Here is an 18,298-nt window from a genome sequence, read left to right as displayed (position 1 = left end):
CATTCTTTAGGAAGGCATTTTATTTACAGTTTATGATAACCCCAAATCTCTGAGGATTTAGGGTTTTAGAATGAGTTCCTCTCTGTTTTGCCATTATGCTGTTATTTAAAAAATAATGCTAGTCAAAACCAGCCCTACCTCTGGCTCTCTCCATTCACTGTAATAGGAACCCCAATACTACTGTTGGGAACTGAACTGGGGAAGAAAAGGGGTAACTCTTTAAATGTTGATTGGGAAAGGGGTTGTTTATATACAGTGAATGCAGGGTGACAGCCACCTAATTTTAAGTTAATTTTGCTCTACTTGGACTAACTAGTTTGTTTTACCAGATTACAAGCAAGAAAGGGGTTCTTATATGTACAGTGAATGCAGGATGAGAGCCACTAATTTGTTTTATTTTGTTGTATTTAGGCCAACTAGCTTAATGTTTGTTTTAACTAACTTAATGCTTGACCAGATTGCAAGCAGTAGCTATAAATGTTTGTTTCAAGTTGAATATCTCCATCATCAAGATATCATATAAGCAATCTGTAAATAGTAGAAGCTAGGCATCTTTACGACATGTTGTAACTGCAATTTATTACAAGATTTTCAGGAGAAAGTGTGAAGGAGAAATCTGCCTTGGCAAATAAAATGTTGATTTAGGATGGCATAAAGAAACTTCATGTTGGGCCTATACTAGCCAAAAAAACCCAGAAGTGCACAGAACATCTAATTCAACTGCTTATTAAGAATGAAGAGTAAAACTACAATAAATGTAACCTGTGTAACTCTTACAAGTAAGAGAAATGTCTCAGTGGATTGTAGATGAGAAGGAAAAGAAGTCTTGTCTTACGGCCAGGTTTTTCCAAAATTTTTCTCACAACTACACATCCTGATTTCTGACTCCTCAGTGGCATAATCCCAAAATATACTATGTGGCATTGTGCTTTTGTATTTTTTTTAGAAGGTCTAAAAGCAAGAGAAAACCTTTATGACGTGTTGAGGTTTTTAGTGTTATTAAATCCAAATTTGGGAGAAGTGTGAGTAGGAAGCTACACAAATAGAAGGGATTTGACTGGCTTCATTCTTTCCGAATTTTAACATTTCACCAACCATTTGAACCTGGATTCACGGTAAATTTTGTGTAACAAATTAAGCAAAGCCAATGGACATATCAACCATGTGTATGGCACTTCTCATCCTCTACCTCTATACTGGGAAGGGAAAACTTTCATCTCTCCTTTGGAATCAAAACTGAGCCAGGCATTGGTTTTCCACTAATGATTTTTTTTTTTTAATTTTTAGTCAATGAAGCATCTTGCATAAAGAAAAAGGCATGGGCACCTTTATATGTTTTAATGGACTTTTTTCCTGTTAACTTCAACAGGATTGAAGTTTAACCAAATGTATTGAAGGTTGTGTGTGGTTATGTGGTTATAAAGGTGGTTTCATACCATCCTAAAGTGGGTATCCCTTCAAGTTGTTTAATGGGACAAAGTAAGAAATGGGTGAAGGAAACAGGAAAATTAAAGGAAAAAAGACGTGTGGGAAGGCTTCCCCTTTCTCAAGTTATCTCTAGATAGCTTTATTTCCATTACACTGTTCAAATGTCCCCCCACCCCTGGTTTTGTGTATCTTGATATAGCCTCTTTTGGTTAAAACGAGGAAAGAACAAGCACTAAGTTGATCCTTAAATGATAAATGTATTGACCTGGTTAAATGAACTCAGTTTAACAAAATGAAATGATGGCAAAATTTGGTTACTACTTTTAGTCACCCAGGGCAAAACTTTTTTTTTTTTAATTATTAATTATTTAACTTCTAACATTCATTTTAACAAAATTTTGGGTTCCCTTTTGTCCCCTCCCCCCCCCCAAACACCAAGCATTCTAATTGCCCCTATGACCAATCTGCTCTCTCTTCTAGCATCCCTCTCTGCCCTTGTTTCCATCTTCTCTTTTGTCCTGTAGGGCCAGATAGCTTTCTATACCCCTTTACCTGTATTTCTTATTTCCTAGTGGCAAGAACATTACTCGACGGTTGTTCCTAACACTTTGAGTTCCAACTTCTTTACCTCCCTCCCTCCCCACCCCTTCCCTTTGGAGGGCAAGCAATTCAATATATGCCAAATCTGTGTAGTTTTGCAAATGACTTCCATAATAGTTGTGTTGTATAAGACTAACTATATTTCCAGGGCAAAACTTTTTAAGGGATGGAATTTAAACTGAGTAAATCTAAAGCCCTTGCTAGTCTAAGTGTTCCTGTGTACCCCTACCTAACTACATTCTGGTCATCACTCTTTTACAGTTGTGACAGTGGCAAACGGTTCCCTAACTATTCCTACTATTTGATTAGTCAGCAGGTGCTTTAGGAGTAGAGCTGGTTCTGTTCATCAAAATGTTGTGAACATTCAAACTTGTCAAACCATGGTACCTGTTTCATTTGAGTAAGTCACCTTTCGGAGCTGTAGTTAGTGGGGATAAGATTTTCAGGAGTTAAAAGGTACCATAGGTAGCCATTTTAGTCTGTGAATGGTCAGTCAGGGTTCAGTTAAGTATCTAGTAAGAAGGAAGCAGTAACTTTGCAAGGTAGCCCAGCTGTTTTTATATTTCTCCATATATGGACCAGAATTTTCATATTTTTTGTTTTTCTTTTGGGGACTAACAAAATCCCTCTTCTACCTCAGCTCTCCAAATATTTGAATTCATGTCTTTCTTTTTTTTACATTGGGTGTCTCCAGTTTCCTCAACTAATCCCTTAGGATAGTCGCAGTTGGAGCCCTTCAGTGTCCCAGTACCCCTCCATTTTAATCGATGCCCTCCCTAGGTTGTTATGCCCAAATTTGAACTTGATGTCATCTTGAAGTAATTTGGACAAACAGTACAGAAAAAACTTAGAGGGAAAGAATACAGAATACAGAAATGGATTTCACTCTGCAGGGAAACAGGAAGGAAAGAGAAAATAGGAATAGAAGGAATATAGCAAAGAATTGGAAACATGGTGTCACAAATTGGGTAATGACCAAACAAGTTGCAGAACATAAATGTGAATAGTGCTACTGCACCGTAAGAAATGAAGAGGATGAAACCTGGGAAGACTTCTACAAATATATGTAGCATGAGGTGAGCAGAAGCAGGAAAACGCATACACAACGACAATATCGTACAGATAAATAACTTGGAAAGACTTGGGACCTCATCAGTGGAATGACTGATCATGATTCCAGAGAACTAAGGTGATAGGGTACCGATGCAAACTATTGAACATGGTCAATGTGAGAATTTGTTTTGCTTGACTATAGGTGTTACAGGGGTGTGATATTTGCGTTAGTGGGGATGAGGGGGTGGGAGGGACTGAAAAACAATTTGGAATTGTGCCCCAAAAGTCACTTACACTCCGTGGTATGAGTCATATGGTGGTTGAAGACAGAGGCAAGTCAATTATCCACAGTTAATTAGGCATTTATTAAATTAACTACATCCTTAGTATCCAACTCTTATGTGACCCCATTGGGGATTTTCTTGGCAGATACTCGAGTGGTTTGCCATTTGTTTCTCCAGCTCACTTGACAGATGAGGAAACTGAGGCAAACAGGGTTCAGTGGCTTGCTCAGGATCATACAGCTAGTAAGTGTCTTGAGGCTGCATTTTGTAGTCACATCTTCCTGGGCCTCCACTGCATTACCTTAGTGGCGGGGATACAAAGACAAAAACATTTATAGCGGCATTTTTATGTAGCATCAAAAAACTGGAAACAAAAAGGAGTGTAATTATCCTTTGGGAATGGTTGCACAAATTATGCTCTGTGAATGTGATGAAAAGGCATGCAGGTGAGAAATGGCAGGAGGAATTGACAGAAATTTGGGAAGGTTTCTATGAAATAATGTAGAACCATGTGAGCAGAACCAGAAAAAAAACTATGTGATGACCATGATAATGTCAAGAAAAAGGAGAATTTTTGCAATCTTTCTGTCAGCTGGTCTCCCTGGTAGAGGAGAAAAAAGAAAACTTGAAAATAAGAATAACTTGAAACACAGAGAAAGTGCTTCAAAGGGAAAAAAAAATCTAGTGTCAAGGAATATTTTCTAAAAATATGGTAAGTAGCATTCATCCATTTAATTCAGGAATATCCGTTTTTAAAGCTTTAGCTTGGCTTGCTAGAAGTTTCATACAGTGATATTGTATGGCATTACATTTATGTGGCATTACATTTAAAAATTTTGTCAAATTTAATATTGAACATCATCAAAGCTAAACTTACCTTGTATTTTCATTTAGATTAATTTTGATCTACAAAATATCAGGATTTTTCCAGTCACTACATCCAAGTTTACTCTTCGTCCATAGTCACTTGTTTTTCCTCTTATGTGACTGCAATAAGTAAATACTTCTGGTTCTTTTTATCTTTTGTATTCTTTTTAAAAAAATTATCTCATTTTACATCTTTGTTTCCAAATTTGTCTCTTCTCCCATACCTAAAGAATCACCCTTTATAACAACCAAAAAAAGGGGAGGGGGGATGCAGTTTGGCAAACTAATATCAACCGAATTTGATAAAATGTATTCATTTTTCTACCCATATCCTCAAAATATATCTGCTCAAAAGGGAAGTTCATTTTCTCATCTGTTCCTTTTTTAAACTAAATATGTTCATTAGACATCATGGATGTATATTGATGTATACAAAGTATTAAATTTCAGGATTTTTTGTTCCATTATTGTAGATGGTTTCCTGTTTATGTACCAGTTTGCATGAGTTTCTCCATGCTTCTGAAGTCTTTGTATTTACTATTTGTTCATATTTTCTGTGTCCATTAGCTTTATGTGTTATGATTTGTATTCCCCATCTTGTTGGGCATCGGTTTCAATTCCAAAAAATGCATAAAAACACTGATAATAAGGTGATAAGGACTTTTTGATGTGATGGGACCTCCCTTTTTTGTCTTTGATCTCCTTGGAATATATAGCAGGATCTCTAGGTCAAAGGATGCAGACATTTTGCGTTATTCCAAATCCTTTGAATTATTTTTTAAGGTTCTCTTAAGATTCCTCATCTCTGGGTCTCACTAAATTTTAGTAATTCTGTTACACAAATGTGTACAGTTTGTGTCATTCTCTTGGATTATTTGAGTTACCTCCAGTTTCTTTGCAAATAACAATGCAATGTTGCACTTCTGTTATATTTTCAGCCACAGAATTCGTGTCAAAGGGTACAGTTGTTTTTACTGTTTACTAAGGAGGGGGGAGTTTTATTAACCAAATTATATTCATTTATTTGTTTTCAGTTCTCAACAATTGCTTCTATAATTTTTAAATTTTCTCCCCCTCTTTCCCACCTCCCTCCCCAGAGGGCGTACAGGCACTATACATACATTCTTACTAAACACGTTTTCACATTTAGTCATGTTGCACAGAAGAATTAAAACGAATGGGAGAAACCATGAGAAAAACAAAACAAAAAAGAAAATAGTCACTTCATTCTACCTTCTGATTCCATACTTCTTTCTCTGGAAGTGGATGGCATTTTGCATCAAGAATCCTTTGGGAATGTTTTAGGTCCTTGCATTGGTGTGAAGGGCAAGTCTGTCAGAAACAGTCCTCACGCACTGTGGCTGTTACCGTGTATAATGTTCTGATTCTGCTCATTTCGCTCAGCATCGGTTCATATAAATCCAGTTTTCTCTTATGTCTTCCTGGGCACAATTGTATTCCATTACATTCATATACCACAACTTGTTCAACCATTTCCCCAGTTAATGGGCATCCCCTTAATTTCCAGTTCTTGACCACCACAAAAGTGGCTGCTATATATAAATCTTATTGTACATATGTGGGTCCTTTCCCCACTTTTATAATCTCTAAAAGCAGTATTGCTGGGTCAAAGAGTGTGCACATTTTTATAGCCCTTTGGGCATAGTTCCAAATTGGTCTCCCGAATGATTGGATCAGCTCACAGGTCTATCAACAATGAACTAGTGTTCCAACTCTCCCATATCTTCTCCAACATTTATCATTTTCCTGTTTTGTCATGTTAGCCAGTCTGATAGGTGTGTTGTGGCACCTCGGAGTTCTTTTGATTTGCATCTCTAGTCAGTAATGATTTTAGAGCATTCTTTCATATGACTATAACTTTAATTTCTTCCTCTGAAAACCTGCCTGTTCGTATCCTTCGACCATTTTTCAATTGGGGAATGACTTGTATTGTTGTAAATTTGACTCAGTTCTCTATATAATTTTAGAAACGAGGCTTTTATCTCAGACACTAGCTTTAAAAATTCGTTCCCAATTTTCTGCTTCCAGGAGCAGGGAGTCTTAGCCTGTATTGGGGAGTTTGGGGAAAAAAATGATAAAAGATGGGTACGACCACTCAACAATTTGAATTATGTCAGGTGTGATATAGGATCAGCCACCATTTCAGTGATGCAGCTTGTTCCCTCCTGCACACACTTGGCAAGCCTTTATCCAAAAGAAGATATAGGGTCTTATTGGTCTTAGCTTCCTTGTTCCTTCCTGGTCATCTAAGGACACAAAAATCGTAGCCATGTGGAACCTGGGCCTCCTAGAGTTGGTGGATTGCCAATTCCAGATGGAGATAAGATCTGTTTCATGGTATTGCTGTACCCCTCCTAGTTAAATGTTCAGTGCCTCATTTCCTCCCAAAATCAAACCTGAACCTAAAGGGTATTGGCTTTAGAGCCAAGGACTGCACCGCACCTTTTGACACTGGTATAGTGAAAGAAGCACTGAATTTGGCATCAGGAAAATCTAAAGATAGAATCTTGCCTCAGACTAGCTGGAGACAAATTAAACTTTTTCAGCCTCATTTTCTGCATCCATAAAGTGAAGCACTACATCCTACAAAGGTTGTTATGAGGATAAAATGTGTTTGTAACAGTGCTTTGCAAGCCATAAAAGCTCTCTATAAATGTTTTATTATTTTCAAAGTTATAAGATGGATTGATAAGATGTGTTCATGTATTAGAAGTAGTAGTAAGTTCTTGGGACTGGCTTAAAACAATGTTTGACTAAAAGTACAAGGGCCTTAGTCATCCTAGCACAAACTATAAAAGAATGACTACAACCTGAAGGGAATATAGGGTTAGACCAAATTTAAATATGAACTGGGGAATTCTGCCATTCCATTCATAATCCAATGGTTTTACAACTCCTCTCAAGAATGCTATGAAATTGTGAACTAGCTTTCCTCCACAGTAATAGAGAACAGGAAATCTGCTTTATAAGACAAATACTCTTAAGAATTTTGTAGTTTTCATTGTACTTGAGATCCCACCTCTACCCCCTAGAACAAGCAGTTTGTGCCAGAAGATGAAAAGACATGAAAACATCTTCCGTAGTGTGACTGTTTAGTGTGACATTATTTCAACTTGAATTGCCTTCTTTCCACCCTTTGGAAAGTGCCTAGATAATCCCAAGAATGAAATTGAAAGCAATGGAGCAAATATGGATATTTTCATTCAAAAGCCCAAACATCCCAATCTAAAGATTCCAAAAAGAATCACATTCCTTTCCTCTACTTCCTTTACCTCATCATTTCATTAGATCTGGATAGATACTGGTGTAGGTCATGATGGGGGATTCTCTGGACAATTTCTGTTTTTCAGATTCCTCTCTTTGTCAGTGCTGGAGTGCAAGATGAATGTAATTACTGCTCTCAAGTGGTTTGAGAATCCTTTTTGTCTACCAGTTGGGTCCTTTCTCTGTATAACGTGTAATAATTAGGAAATGGCTTGATTCTACACCTCATTTCACCCAAACTAGCAATATTTCTTTGAGGGGTGGTGGTGGTGAAGCAAATAGAAATAATTCTAGACCAGCACTCCCTCTCCTCTGCAGAGAATAGTGTGCTTTAGGACGAACTCATCTTACTTCACCCATGTGATTTCTCTCTTCATAGCTGCCATGTAGTTGTGAGGTTATACCACTATCTCCTGGGAAACTGACTTTTTTTTAAAGCTTTAACCTAGGAGTAGTTATTTCAAAAGGCATAATCACAAATGTACAAATTCTGACAATACTTGGGAGGTATAACTCCCTCTCCTTTTACAACACCTTAGGTTCTAGGGAGAGGAAGATTCTAGGTTCAGAGCTTAGCTTGGTTCCCAATTTCAAGTCCAAAACACCTCTCAGGCCTGTGTCCCAGGCACTCTGGCTGCCTGGGGGCTTTTATACCAGATGGGCTGGCAGCACCAACCAACCTGCATTTCTGGCTCCAAGGTCATCCTGGCTTAAACTCCTAGTTCTAATGGGGATTACCCCTGGCATCTAAAAGGAAGACAAACAACACCGAACATAAACAGCACCATTATGGAGCATTATAATTGTGGGATATCTTGTAAAATCTCTTTTATTGTCACTTAAAAAAAAAATGCCATTCACCTTGTACCTTCCCATAAAACAGTTCCCATAAAATGATGGAGTAATTGTGACTGAGTACATGGAACTTTGTTCTGTTTTAGTTTGTCATTTGTAACCAAGAGGAAGGATGTTTTTTAACAATAATTTGGAGCCAATGATAATCATTGTGTTTACCTGAGTAATACTGCCTTTTCATATTGATCATTCTAAAGCATGGGGGCTGATCATATCACCCTTCCTATTCAATAAACTCCAAAGGCTCTTCTGTTAGTTCCAAGATAAAATATAAATCCTCTGGCTGGTTTTTTAAAGCCCTTCATAACCAGGCCCCTTCCTACCTTTCTCTTCTTACCCCATAGTTCCCTACATGTACTGTGTGATGTGGTGACACGACTTGCTCTCCCTTCAACGTGACAGTCCACGTCTGAGAGTTTCCATTGGCTCTGCTCCATGCCTGTGCCCTCCCTCTTCATCTCTGCCTCCTAGCTTCCATGGCTTTCTAAAGTTTTAGCTAAAATTCCACCTCTCAGAGGGCTGTTTTATAAAAGATTTTTTTTAAAAAAAGCAGAAATGCACTCAGAAGTCTGAAAATAATGTGCATTGTATCATACCTGTGGACTTCTCACGTCTACGAAGGAGTGAGGTGGAAGGGGTCTTTCTGTGGAGCCATGCTTGTTCTTTGTAATTTGGAACATTTGCTTTTGATTGCTTTATGGCTGGTCTTCCCCTTTAGATTATTCTAGTTATTGCTTATAGTTTTCTTGTCTCTGATTGGTTGTTGTTCAGTAGTTTCAGTCATGTTTGACTCTTTGTGATCCCATTTGGGGTTTTCTTGGCAAAGACACTGGAGTGGTTTTTGCCATTTCCTTCCCTAGCTCATATTTTACAGATGAGGAAACTAAGGTAAACAGGATCATATCATATCATATCATATCATATCATATCATATCATATCATATCATATCATATCATATCAAACAGGATCATGCATGCCCAGGATCATATAGCTAGTGTTTGAGGTTGGATTTGAATTCAGGTCTTCCTGACTCTGGGATTGCTACTCTATCCATGCTGCCACATAGCTGCTCTAGTCACTGTTTATTTCACTCTTTATCAGTTTTTGTAGGTTTTGTAGATCTTGCCATATTTCTCTGTAGTCATCATATTTATCATTTCTTACAGCACAGTAATATTCCATTACACTCATGTAAAATAATTTGTTGAGCCACTCTCCAGTTGTTGCCTATCTACCTAGTTTCCAATTCTTGGCTATCAAGAAAAATGCTACTGTAAGTATTTCAGTATATACAGGCACTTTCCTCTTCTTATCAGTGCCCTCCTTGGGGTAATGGTCTAATAGCAGAATCTCTGGGTCTAAAGGAATGGACCTTTTTAGTCACCTAATTTGAGTAATTCCAAAATGCTTGTACCAGTTCACAGCTCCACCAATAATGCACTAGTCAACCCCTCCAATATTGATTATTCCCATCTTTTGTCATCTTTGCCAAGTTTCTGGGTGTGAGGTAAAGCCTCAGGGTTGTTTTGATGTACATTCCTCCCCTTTTTAGTGATCTGAAACATTCATCTCTATTTTTAATAATTCACTCACTGCCCACTTTCTGCCTTCCCCTTCACAGATAATAAAGCATGATCCTTATCTCAAATTGGCTGCCTCTGGTATTAAAACAGTGAGGAAGAACTTTGAAGACCAAGAAAACTCTGAATTCTGTCCTTTTAGACCGAAAAGGAGGGTTGGAGGAGGTGGAAAGAGATATTTCACCATTTGCCTGAATTCTTAGGCAGGGGAAAGATCACTACCCAATTGGATATACTTTGATATTCTGCCTAGATAAGTGAAGACATTGATTGCCAGTGTGGAGCCTGGCTGAATCCAATATCAGCCATGGTCAAGTGCCCCTCTGTACTCTGTCTCTCCTGTGTCCATCTTTTCTCTTCACTTTTACTCCGTAATGTAGAAGTACAAACAAAACTCCTAGTTTTGCTTCCAGGTACTCAGTGTAGAGTCCTGTGCTCAGCCTCTTTCCTCTCAGCCAACCCTGTCTCAGTGCGTGCCTCCTCACTTTAGCAAGCTAAGAGGTCTTGTTCTGGCCCACAGAGCTTCAGCTCCCAGCATGTAACTTCTCTGCATCATCAGAAAGCTCAAAAGGCCCAAGTGGGTCATTGTCCCACTGGAATGGAAATATGGGGGTTAAGTAGAAATATCAGATTTGGAGTCAAAGAATAACTTGTATCTGGGCTCTGAAGCTTACTGGCTGTGTAACCCTAGGTGAACTACCTGAATATCTGAGCCCCAGTTTTATCATCTGTAAAATGGGATATTGTTCTGACTTAGGTTGTAAGGATAAAACGAGGTAACATTTCATGAAGTGTTTTGTGAATGAAAAAACACCAAATGTCAACAGTTAGTATTGGGAAAACTATATGATCCCACCCTTTATTATAGCATCTAAAAAGGATTACAAATCACCAGATGGCTTTGTCTCAAGACTTGATATAGACCATAATAAGGCCATCCCTATATACGGCTCTATCCATGTAACAACTGATTGGGTTCTAGGTGTTGGATTAAAATTATGGTTTCATATCAATCACTGTGGGCCTCTTTATAATTTGTAATTAGCTTTGACTATGTCTTAATTATGTTAGTCGTAACTAGTTATGACTATGACTGATTTTTAGAACTATATAATGTCAAGCAATAATGTATACTAGAAGTTGCTGCTTAGTTTTCACGTTTTAGTATCAGGACATACTGGACAGTTCTGGATAGAAGACAGTATTATTCTTAGCAGCCCTCCTCAGCTACCTTTGGGACAAGGTGCATTGCTCTTTCAGAGGAAACTTTAACTTAAAAGAGTTTTTAGTATGATCCTATCAACCTAAACAGATCCTTTAGGGTGAGGATCACTTGTATCTAAGAGTGGCAAGTGAAAAAGAAAGTGAAAGCTAAAAGGTCTTGAGAAGTAAAAGATGAAAAAGGGTATTTTCCTTGTTTGTAGGTGTGGATTTATCTAGCACTCTGATGATTCCCGTTCCTCATGAGAAACAAATAAACAAGAAGAGACCAATAAATAAAAAACCTAAAAATTTGAACCTTAAAGGCTTTCATACTTAACAATGGTGGACACTCCCCCTAGTGGAGCAGATGGCAATCCATCCTTACTTTTTCATCCTGAGTAACTCTGGGTCTGTGACCTCTTTTAGGATTTGTCTAGATTTTGACATTCGGCAACAATGGGACAGGTGATAGGCTATTCTTTGTTCCCACTTCACATCTAGCTTTCTTTTTAGATCATCTGGTGATATCTTTAAAGCAGGTTCGAATGCATAATTGCTTTTTGGCGATGTTATAGCCTACTCACACACATTTTTGCCTTTTCAGTGACTCAGAACTTTTATTTTTCAAAGATATTCCAAGACTTATGGCCATACAACACAAAGATATTCACTAGGAACCAAATGAGTCTTGCTGTCAAGGCTGAAAAAATGGCCAGGATTAACGCAACAGCTTCACTGGGGGACTGGAAGTGGCTCCATTTTTTGGAAATGAAACTTCATAAAGCATTGGGTCACAGGTGGAAGGATCCAGCAGAAGCACAGGTAGAGAGCCCTCAAACTCCTGACCTCCACTTGTACTCTTAAACTAGGGAAGTTGAGGGGGAAAAAAAAGAGTTCCTTTAAGTTAGGACATAATTCTAGCTTTGAATGAACAAAATCAGGAAGCTAGTAGCAAAACTTGAGCTGGGATCCTCTTTACTATGTTCAGAATTGTGGGATCTTTCCTAACTGTTTTAGAACAAAAGTGTAAAGTACAAAGCCCTTGGGCTGCACGTGGCCAACAACATTTCAGATGAAAACATAATTGGAAAATATTTAATGAATTAAATAAAAATAAAACAAAGATGTTAATATTTGGTTTTCTTAAACAAATGTGGCCTGTGGGGATCTCATATATAATTCAGTGGCCCGAGTTTTAGGGCATCTCTTCCCCTCTGGGCTCCACACCCCTTGGCTTCGTTTTCTGTCTCCATAGTCCTGAAGTGATGACTCCAATATTGATTTTTCAATGAGTGTTGGTTTTTATAGTAAGTCACAAAAAGGAGTAATGAATAGTGAGAAGGAAAAGGGAGTGTAAAAGGATCTGTGAAATACAAGGGAGTCATGAAACATTCCCTTACCTCTCAGTGGTCTAGGTAACTTTTTAAGATTTACGATGCAGAAAAGGTGCTGATGTACACTGGTAGAAGGAGTTTGCTGACTGGAAGTTCCCTATACCAATGAATCACAGTCCCTATCCCCTAGGACTCTATCAACAAAATCTGCATCACCACAACTTGTGGTACAGCACATATAACATTTTGGAACTAGTCAGGAAGATGTGGGTTCTAATCTGGTTTCTGATACTCGATGACTGTGACCAGTGACAGGTCACTTCAGTTTCTAAGACTCAATTTTCTCAAGTGTAGGGACAATGTAGATAAGACATTTTGCCAATTTTAATGTCTAAAAAAGGTCAGCCACTGGAAATGTCACAGAAACCTACAGGTGCTTCTCCAAGTGTAAAGGATATGTTTATCAGATTAATAAAATCATTTTCTGGGAAATGTTCACATTGAAAGTGTCCCTATGCAGGCAGTAAAATTTATTCTATCAAAGCATGTCAAAGAAACAAAATGAAACTGAAAATGGTTAATTGACAACGATGGAGAATCAGAGTTCACTCATTATTTACAAGTTTCACTTTGGAGAGTACATATTAACTAGCATTACAAATAATCAAAAGGAGTGGAACCTGTTCTAGAAATGACATTGTTTCACTCTTCAGGCACAGGATTACTGAAAACATACTATCCGCTAAATACCTGCTTCTTTAGAAGCAGATCAGCTAATATTTTAAAAAATATACAAAAAAGGGTAACTTCTACTTAAATGAGAAATTTAGCAAAAATTACTCTCAGAGAACATTCAGGCAATTTTTCTCCTTAAAAAATAAAAACAAAAAAAAGTAACACATGAATGTCTCTATTTAAGTTGCATATGCTTAGGCTAGTAGAAACGAGGTCATGAAATCAGGGTTTCCAGAGCTTCAAGAGCCCGTCTTCACTGTAAGTAGCAATCAGATTCTGATGGGGATGGTGAGCGATGCCAATCACATCCTTTTCATGAACCTAGAATAAAACAAAATCTAAATGTTAGGTCAGGGCTAGTCAATTTTTCTGAAGAGTAAGAATTCCTTATTGTTGTCTCACCTACTTTTCTACTGAAGGGGATCAATGTGGCCAGTCATTGTTGCTTCATATTATCAGGGAGCAAAATTCTTATTCTACCCCACAGGGAGAGACTGATGCCCAGAATATACTATTTGACAAAACACAATGAATGAATGTCCCTCATGTAGCCCCCTAAAGTTAGGATAGTATCTGAAGACATAAAAAGGGACATTTAAACATGTTTAACATACACTTTAACATGTATTTAAACCTCTTCTGTCCCAAAGACCCCTTCCTAGAACGATACTAGAATTCAACCTTGTAATTCTCATCAAATGCAAATAGAAACCCTTGAAGTCCTTGTTTTTTATTTTATTTTTAATTTCGAGACTAGACCTGTGATTTCACCGGCATAAGGTCTCCTTGTCCAGTGTAGCCCAGGTCTATACAAGCCTTAGAGAGTTGATTGGGGGCACCCCATCACACTGCCTCTGAAGTTCTTGTTATTGCACTAAAAAGGGAGATTTCAATCTCTAAGGACTATTGACCTAAATCATTTAAGAATGTCCTTTTCTCTTTCATTAAATGCCACCAAAGATGTCAGGTGTTCCTGCGAGAGTCTGAGGAATAGAAACAATTACCAGACAGTCCCTGGAACAGAGTGACATGAGGATTTTCCCCCAGATTCCAGAACTTTAGGGACAACAGGAGTCTATATTCCAGGCTGTGGGTTTGAACCACAGGAAGGATAGGGTGAGGCAAAGGAAAGACTTGTAGCTACTTGAGGAGGTTTAGTTTTCAGTCTAAGAGTGACAGGCAGGATAGTAAAGAGGAAAGAACACCGGATTTAGAGTCAAGAGGACCTAGTACAGATGCTCTGTTGTCTTGGGAAAATCACTTAAACTCTCTGGGTTTCAGTTTCCTCATCTGTAGAATGAGGTGCTTGGACTAAATGGCTCCGAGAGTCCCTTCCAGCTTTATATTCCAAGATCTTATGATTCATCATGAAAGTTAACTCAGGATGGAAAGAGCCCCTCTGTAGCTGTTTCCAGATGGGCCAGCTTCAACATAGCAAAGGGCTAAACCTGTACTCCCAAAGGGATGGGGGTTGGGAAGATTATTATGGGAATAGTTTGCAATATGGCATAATGGAAAGGGCTTGGAAGTATAATTTTTTTTAAGAAAAAGAAAGTGCTACACTTGGAGTTCAAAGAGGGGCATTTGTCCTGGCTTTGCTGCTTAACAAGCTGTGGGACCTTGGACAAGTTGTTTTATAGAGATTCAGGCTCTTTATCCTTGCAGCTCGGGGTCTTCTGGATCCTAGGATGCTACTCTATATATCAAGGATACCAACAATGTGCTAAAAGGAAATGCTTTCAGAGTAAGTCTTTTTGAAGAAAGTTCAAAGGCTTTAAGAGTTCAAAAAGTTTAAAGTTCTTAAAATGTAAAAATTCTGATAAACTACAATATGAATAAAATATTGGCATACCAACATTTCTTCCACAACATTTGTGAAAAACAAAGGAATTAGTTTTCCCTCTCAGTTCTGTCACTGCTCTTGTGCTAACCTCAGACCATGCTTAAGGCCATGACAGAACATAAATATCATTAAAACAGTGAATTTACATATAACAATTCCTTTATATAACACAGCAAACCTATGTTTCTGTTTCCTGAGCTAAGGGACTTTCTATGTTCCATATATTTCTTACACCTCTGCCAAAAATTTACTGAGGTTAATTGAGCTAGTATTCATTGAAGAACAATTCCAGAAAAGATAAGCTCACTTAAATTACATGCAGGAGCACAGTCCTTTAGAGTGGGAAGGAATCTCAGAGGCCATCTAGTCTAACCCTCTCATTTTACAAAGCAGATTTAGGCCTAGAAAGGTAAAATGAGGTGTCTAAGACAGGGCGGAGACAAGAACCCAGGAGTTCATTCCATTCTCTGTCCTGCCTTTACATTTAAGTTGCTTTGTGCTGGCTTCTGAAAAACACTAAACTCTATTTGGTACTGTGATGCAAGATATTAATTTGGTGATTCCTCTTATAGAACTAATTCTAGAATGTGCTTTATATACTCATCAGTGTGAAAGCAATATGGTCATGATACATCATTCCATGAACTGCGACAGGCTTAATTTGGCTCATCTGATAATGTTTTCCTCTTTCAATCTTACATGTTTATTAGCTCTTCCTGATTCGGTGTATTTGATCAGAAAGTGAACCATTTCAACACATCGGTTTGGTTTCTTTTAAACCTTTTTGGTACCATGGACCCCTTTGATAATCTGGGAAAGCCTACTGAAACCTTCTTATAATAATGTTTTTAAATACATGAAATACACAGGAGCATAAAGGAACTAAATTACACTGAAAAAGCTATCAAAATAAATCACAACAGCAAGTTCATGGACCTCTGTCACAGAGCGATACTGCTTTGGCCAACTGTATAAGAAAACGCATGCTCTTCTTTTATAACCCCAAATATCTAGATTCCAAAATGAACTCCATTCGTTCTGATTTGAAGCTTTAGAAGTTTTTATCTTTCAAAAAAAGCTTTACTACTTTAACCTTGCTATTATCTCACAACATCCCCACTGTCTCAAAGAACTCTCCTTTATAACATACACTCTTCAGCAAAATAAACTGAACAATGACCATGTTTAGAACCTTTCTTGAAGAACATGCTGAATCTATTATTTTGTTTTAATGTTTCATGATGACCTTTGGCCCAAACCATAAGGGGCTGACCTAACTTTTCTAGACAATCTATAAAGTTCCTTCCATCTGTAACACTAGAAGTTTTTGCCCTGCAGTTGTTTCCTGTCACAGTTTTGGAAGGACATGGCCCTACAGCATTAGCAGTTAAGTCAGAGTTTAATGACTCTCTATTAGTCTGTATATTTATGATAAAAATATATTTAAAGAGGTAATGCTGAGGTTAATCCAAGCCGTCTGGTTCTATTTTATCCAGCTTTTCAACACTGATATTGTAACGAAAACATTCTACTTAAGGAAACACCTAAGACTTTCAGAGCTACAAACGGACAAACGTGCTGATGGAACTCTCCGAGGAGGTCGAAGACGTTGTCACACTCACCGTCAAAGTTCGCTCAAGTTTGCCAGTTACAGTGCTGAAACAGTACAACACAAAGTCTTCCCCCACACAGTAGATCCATTCGCCACGTGGCGAGAGGGCACAGCAGACAAAGTCACCACCTTCTCTCTTACCAGAGCTGAAACTCCTGACAATCTACAATCAATGAAAAAGACTGTAGTCAAAATGAACTTACCCAGCAGCCCCGCAGTGACAGAAACTGCCATGCTGACACTGAAGAGTGGAGACAGCAAATCAGGCTGGGGAGCTACCTTATGATGAGTATTTATTAAGTTACAGATTCTAGCATTTAGATTAAATTAGTAATTTACGAGGTGCAAAGAAATTTGGTAGACTACATAACAATAAAGGAAGGCACACAGCAGGGTAGGACAAACATAAAGGTCAAAGGGAACTTTAAAGAAATGCTTCATAAATTGAGGGAATTTCAGTGATTTTATGTAAAGCAAACCTAGTTTATACACATAATGGGAAAGGATAAAATTTACAAAAGAAAGGATAAAACAACAGAAATTTTTTAGCCTGAGCTTGGATGAAATGACAGTCACAAAATTCACCGCAGAACATGTGCCTGAAGGAGCCAGTACAACTTCCGATCACTCACCTGGCCTTGCATGTTCATGATGACCACGGTATTGGATCTGTTGCACACAACAAAGTGCTCAGGATTTTTAGGGAGAAGGACAACGCTGTTGACTGTGATATCTGTCCCTGCAGTGCTGCCAAGAGATTTGAAAGTATTTGAACACTCTGTGGTCTTCATGTTCCAAATCTATCAAAACAAGGAACGGAGGAAAGTAATTTAAAACACAGCCATTTCTTCTACTGTAGGATTAAAAAGTTATTTTTTAAAAGGACAATTAAGGCAACACAAACCAAGAAATAAAAAGCTTTTTATGCTAGTTTGATATATTCTATACTCTATGTATTAGCAATTGCTCAAGAAGTATTTGTTCATTATTATCGTTCCTATTTCTGCCTCTTGCTTCCTGCTTAGTGGTTACAATTGACAACTACAGAGGGGGATGAGGAGAGAGTATTTTCCTCACTTCTCAGTCACTGAAGCAGAAATGATGACAGCTCAGCTAAAATCACTCTGGTATGAATTCTCCCAAGAGAAAATTAAGACCTCTGCATCCTAATTCTTTTCACCTCTTTCAATACTGTGTGTGAATCAAACAAGAGATGTATCCATAACAGAATATGCAGAGCTGATACAGAGGCCCAGAGAGTTGGGAGATTAGAGAGTCTATGTATTCTAAGTCCTCATTTTACAGACTGGGAAACTGAAATGATGAAGTGATTTGCCAAAGGTCACAAAAATGAACCTGAGGGGTAGAGCTGGGAATTGAACATAGCTCCTCTGATTCCAAATCAAAGACTCTTACCACCTAACCATGTCCAAAGGCTACTTAAACTAGGCTTTGACAGTCAGGTAGGTACACTGGCCAGAAGAGGCCCATTTCTATATATCTCTTCTTGAAAGTCCTAGATCAAAGGCTCTGGGAAGCAAGGGGACCTTGCTGTGTCACTGAGGACCAAACCTGAGCTGTGATCTCAGTTTATCAGTGACCAGCAGAGTTGAAAACT

General features: G+C 38.1%; 1 protein-coding gene across 1 annotated transcript in view; it reads right to left on the bottom strand.

Annotated features, from left to right (window-relative positions):
• Positions 1 to 12,990: 12,990 nt before the first annotated feature.
• SMU1 (SMU1 DNA replication regulator and spliceosomal factor) overlaps positions 12,991 to 18,298 on the bottom strand; it is a 29,587-nt gene continuing 24,279 nt past the window's right edge. The window contains exons 10-12 of the mRNA XM_072596686.1: positions 17,313 to 17,480; positions 16,691 to 16,843; positions 12,991 to 13,546 (exon numbers count right to left, since the gene is read on the bottom strand). Coding sequence (XP_072452787.1) covers positions 13,448 to 13,546; positions 16,691 to 16,843; positions 17,313 to 17,480 — 420 coding nt within the window. The 3' untranslated portion in view covers positions 12,991 to 13,447. The remainder of the gene's footprint in view (positions 13,547 to 16,690; positions 16,844 to 17,312; positions 17,481 to 18,298) is intronic.

Source organism: Notamacropus eugenii, chromosome 3 (genome assembly GCF_028372415.1).
Source record: "Notamacropus eugenii isolate mMacEug1 chromosome 3, mMacEug1.pri_v2, whole genome shotgun sequence".
NCBI classification, from domain to species: Eukaryota; Metazoa; Chordata; class Mammalia; order Diprotodontia; family Macropodidae; genus Notamacropus; species Notamacropus eugenii.
This window is presented reverse-complemented; position numbering and strand designations above follow the sequence as displayed.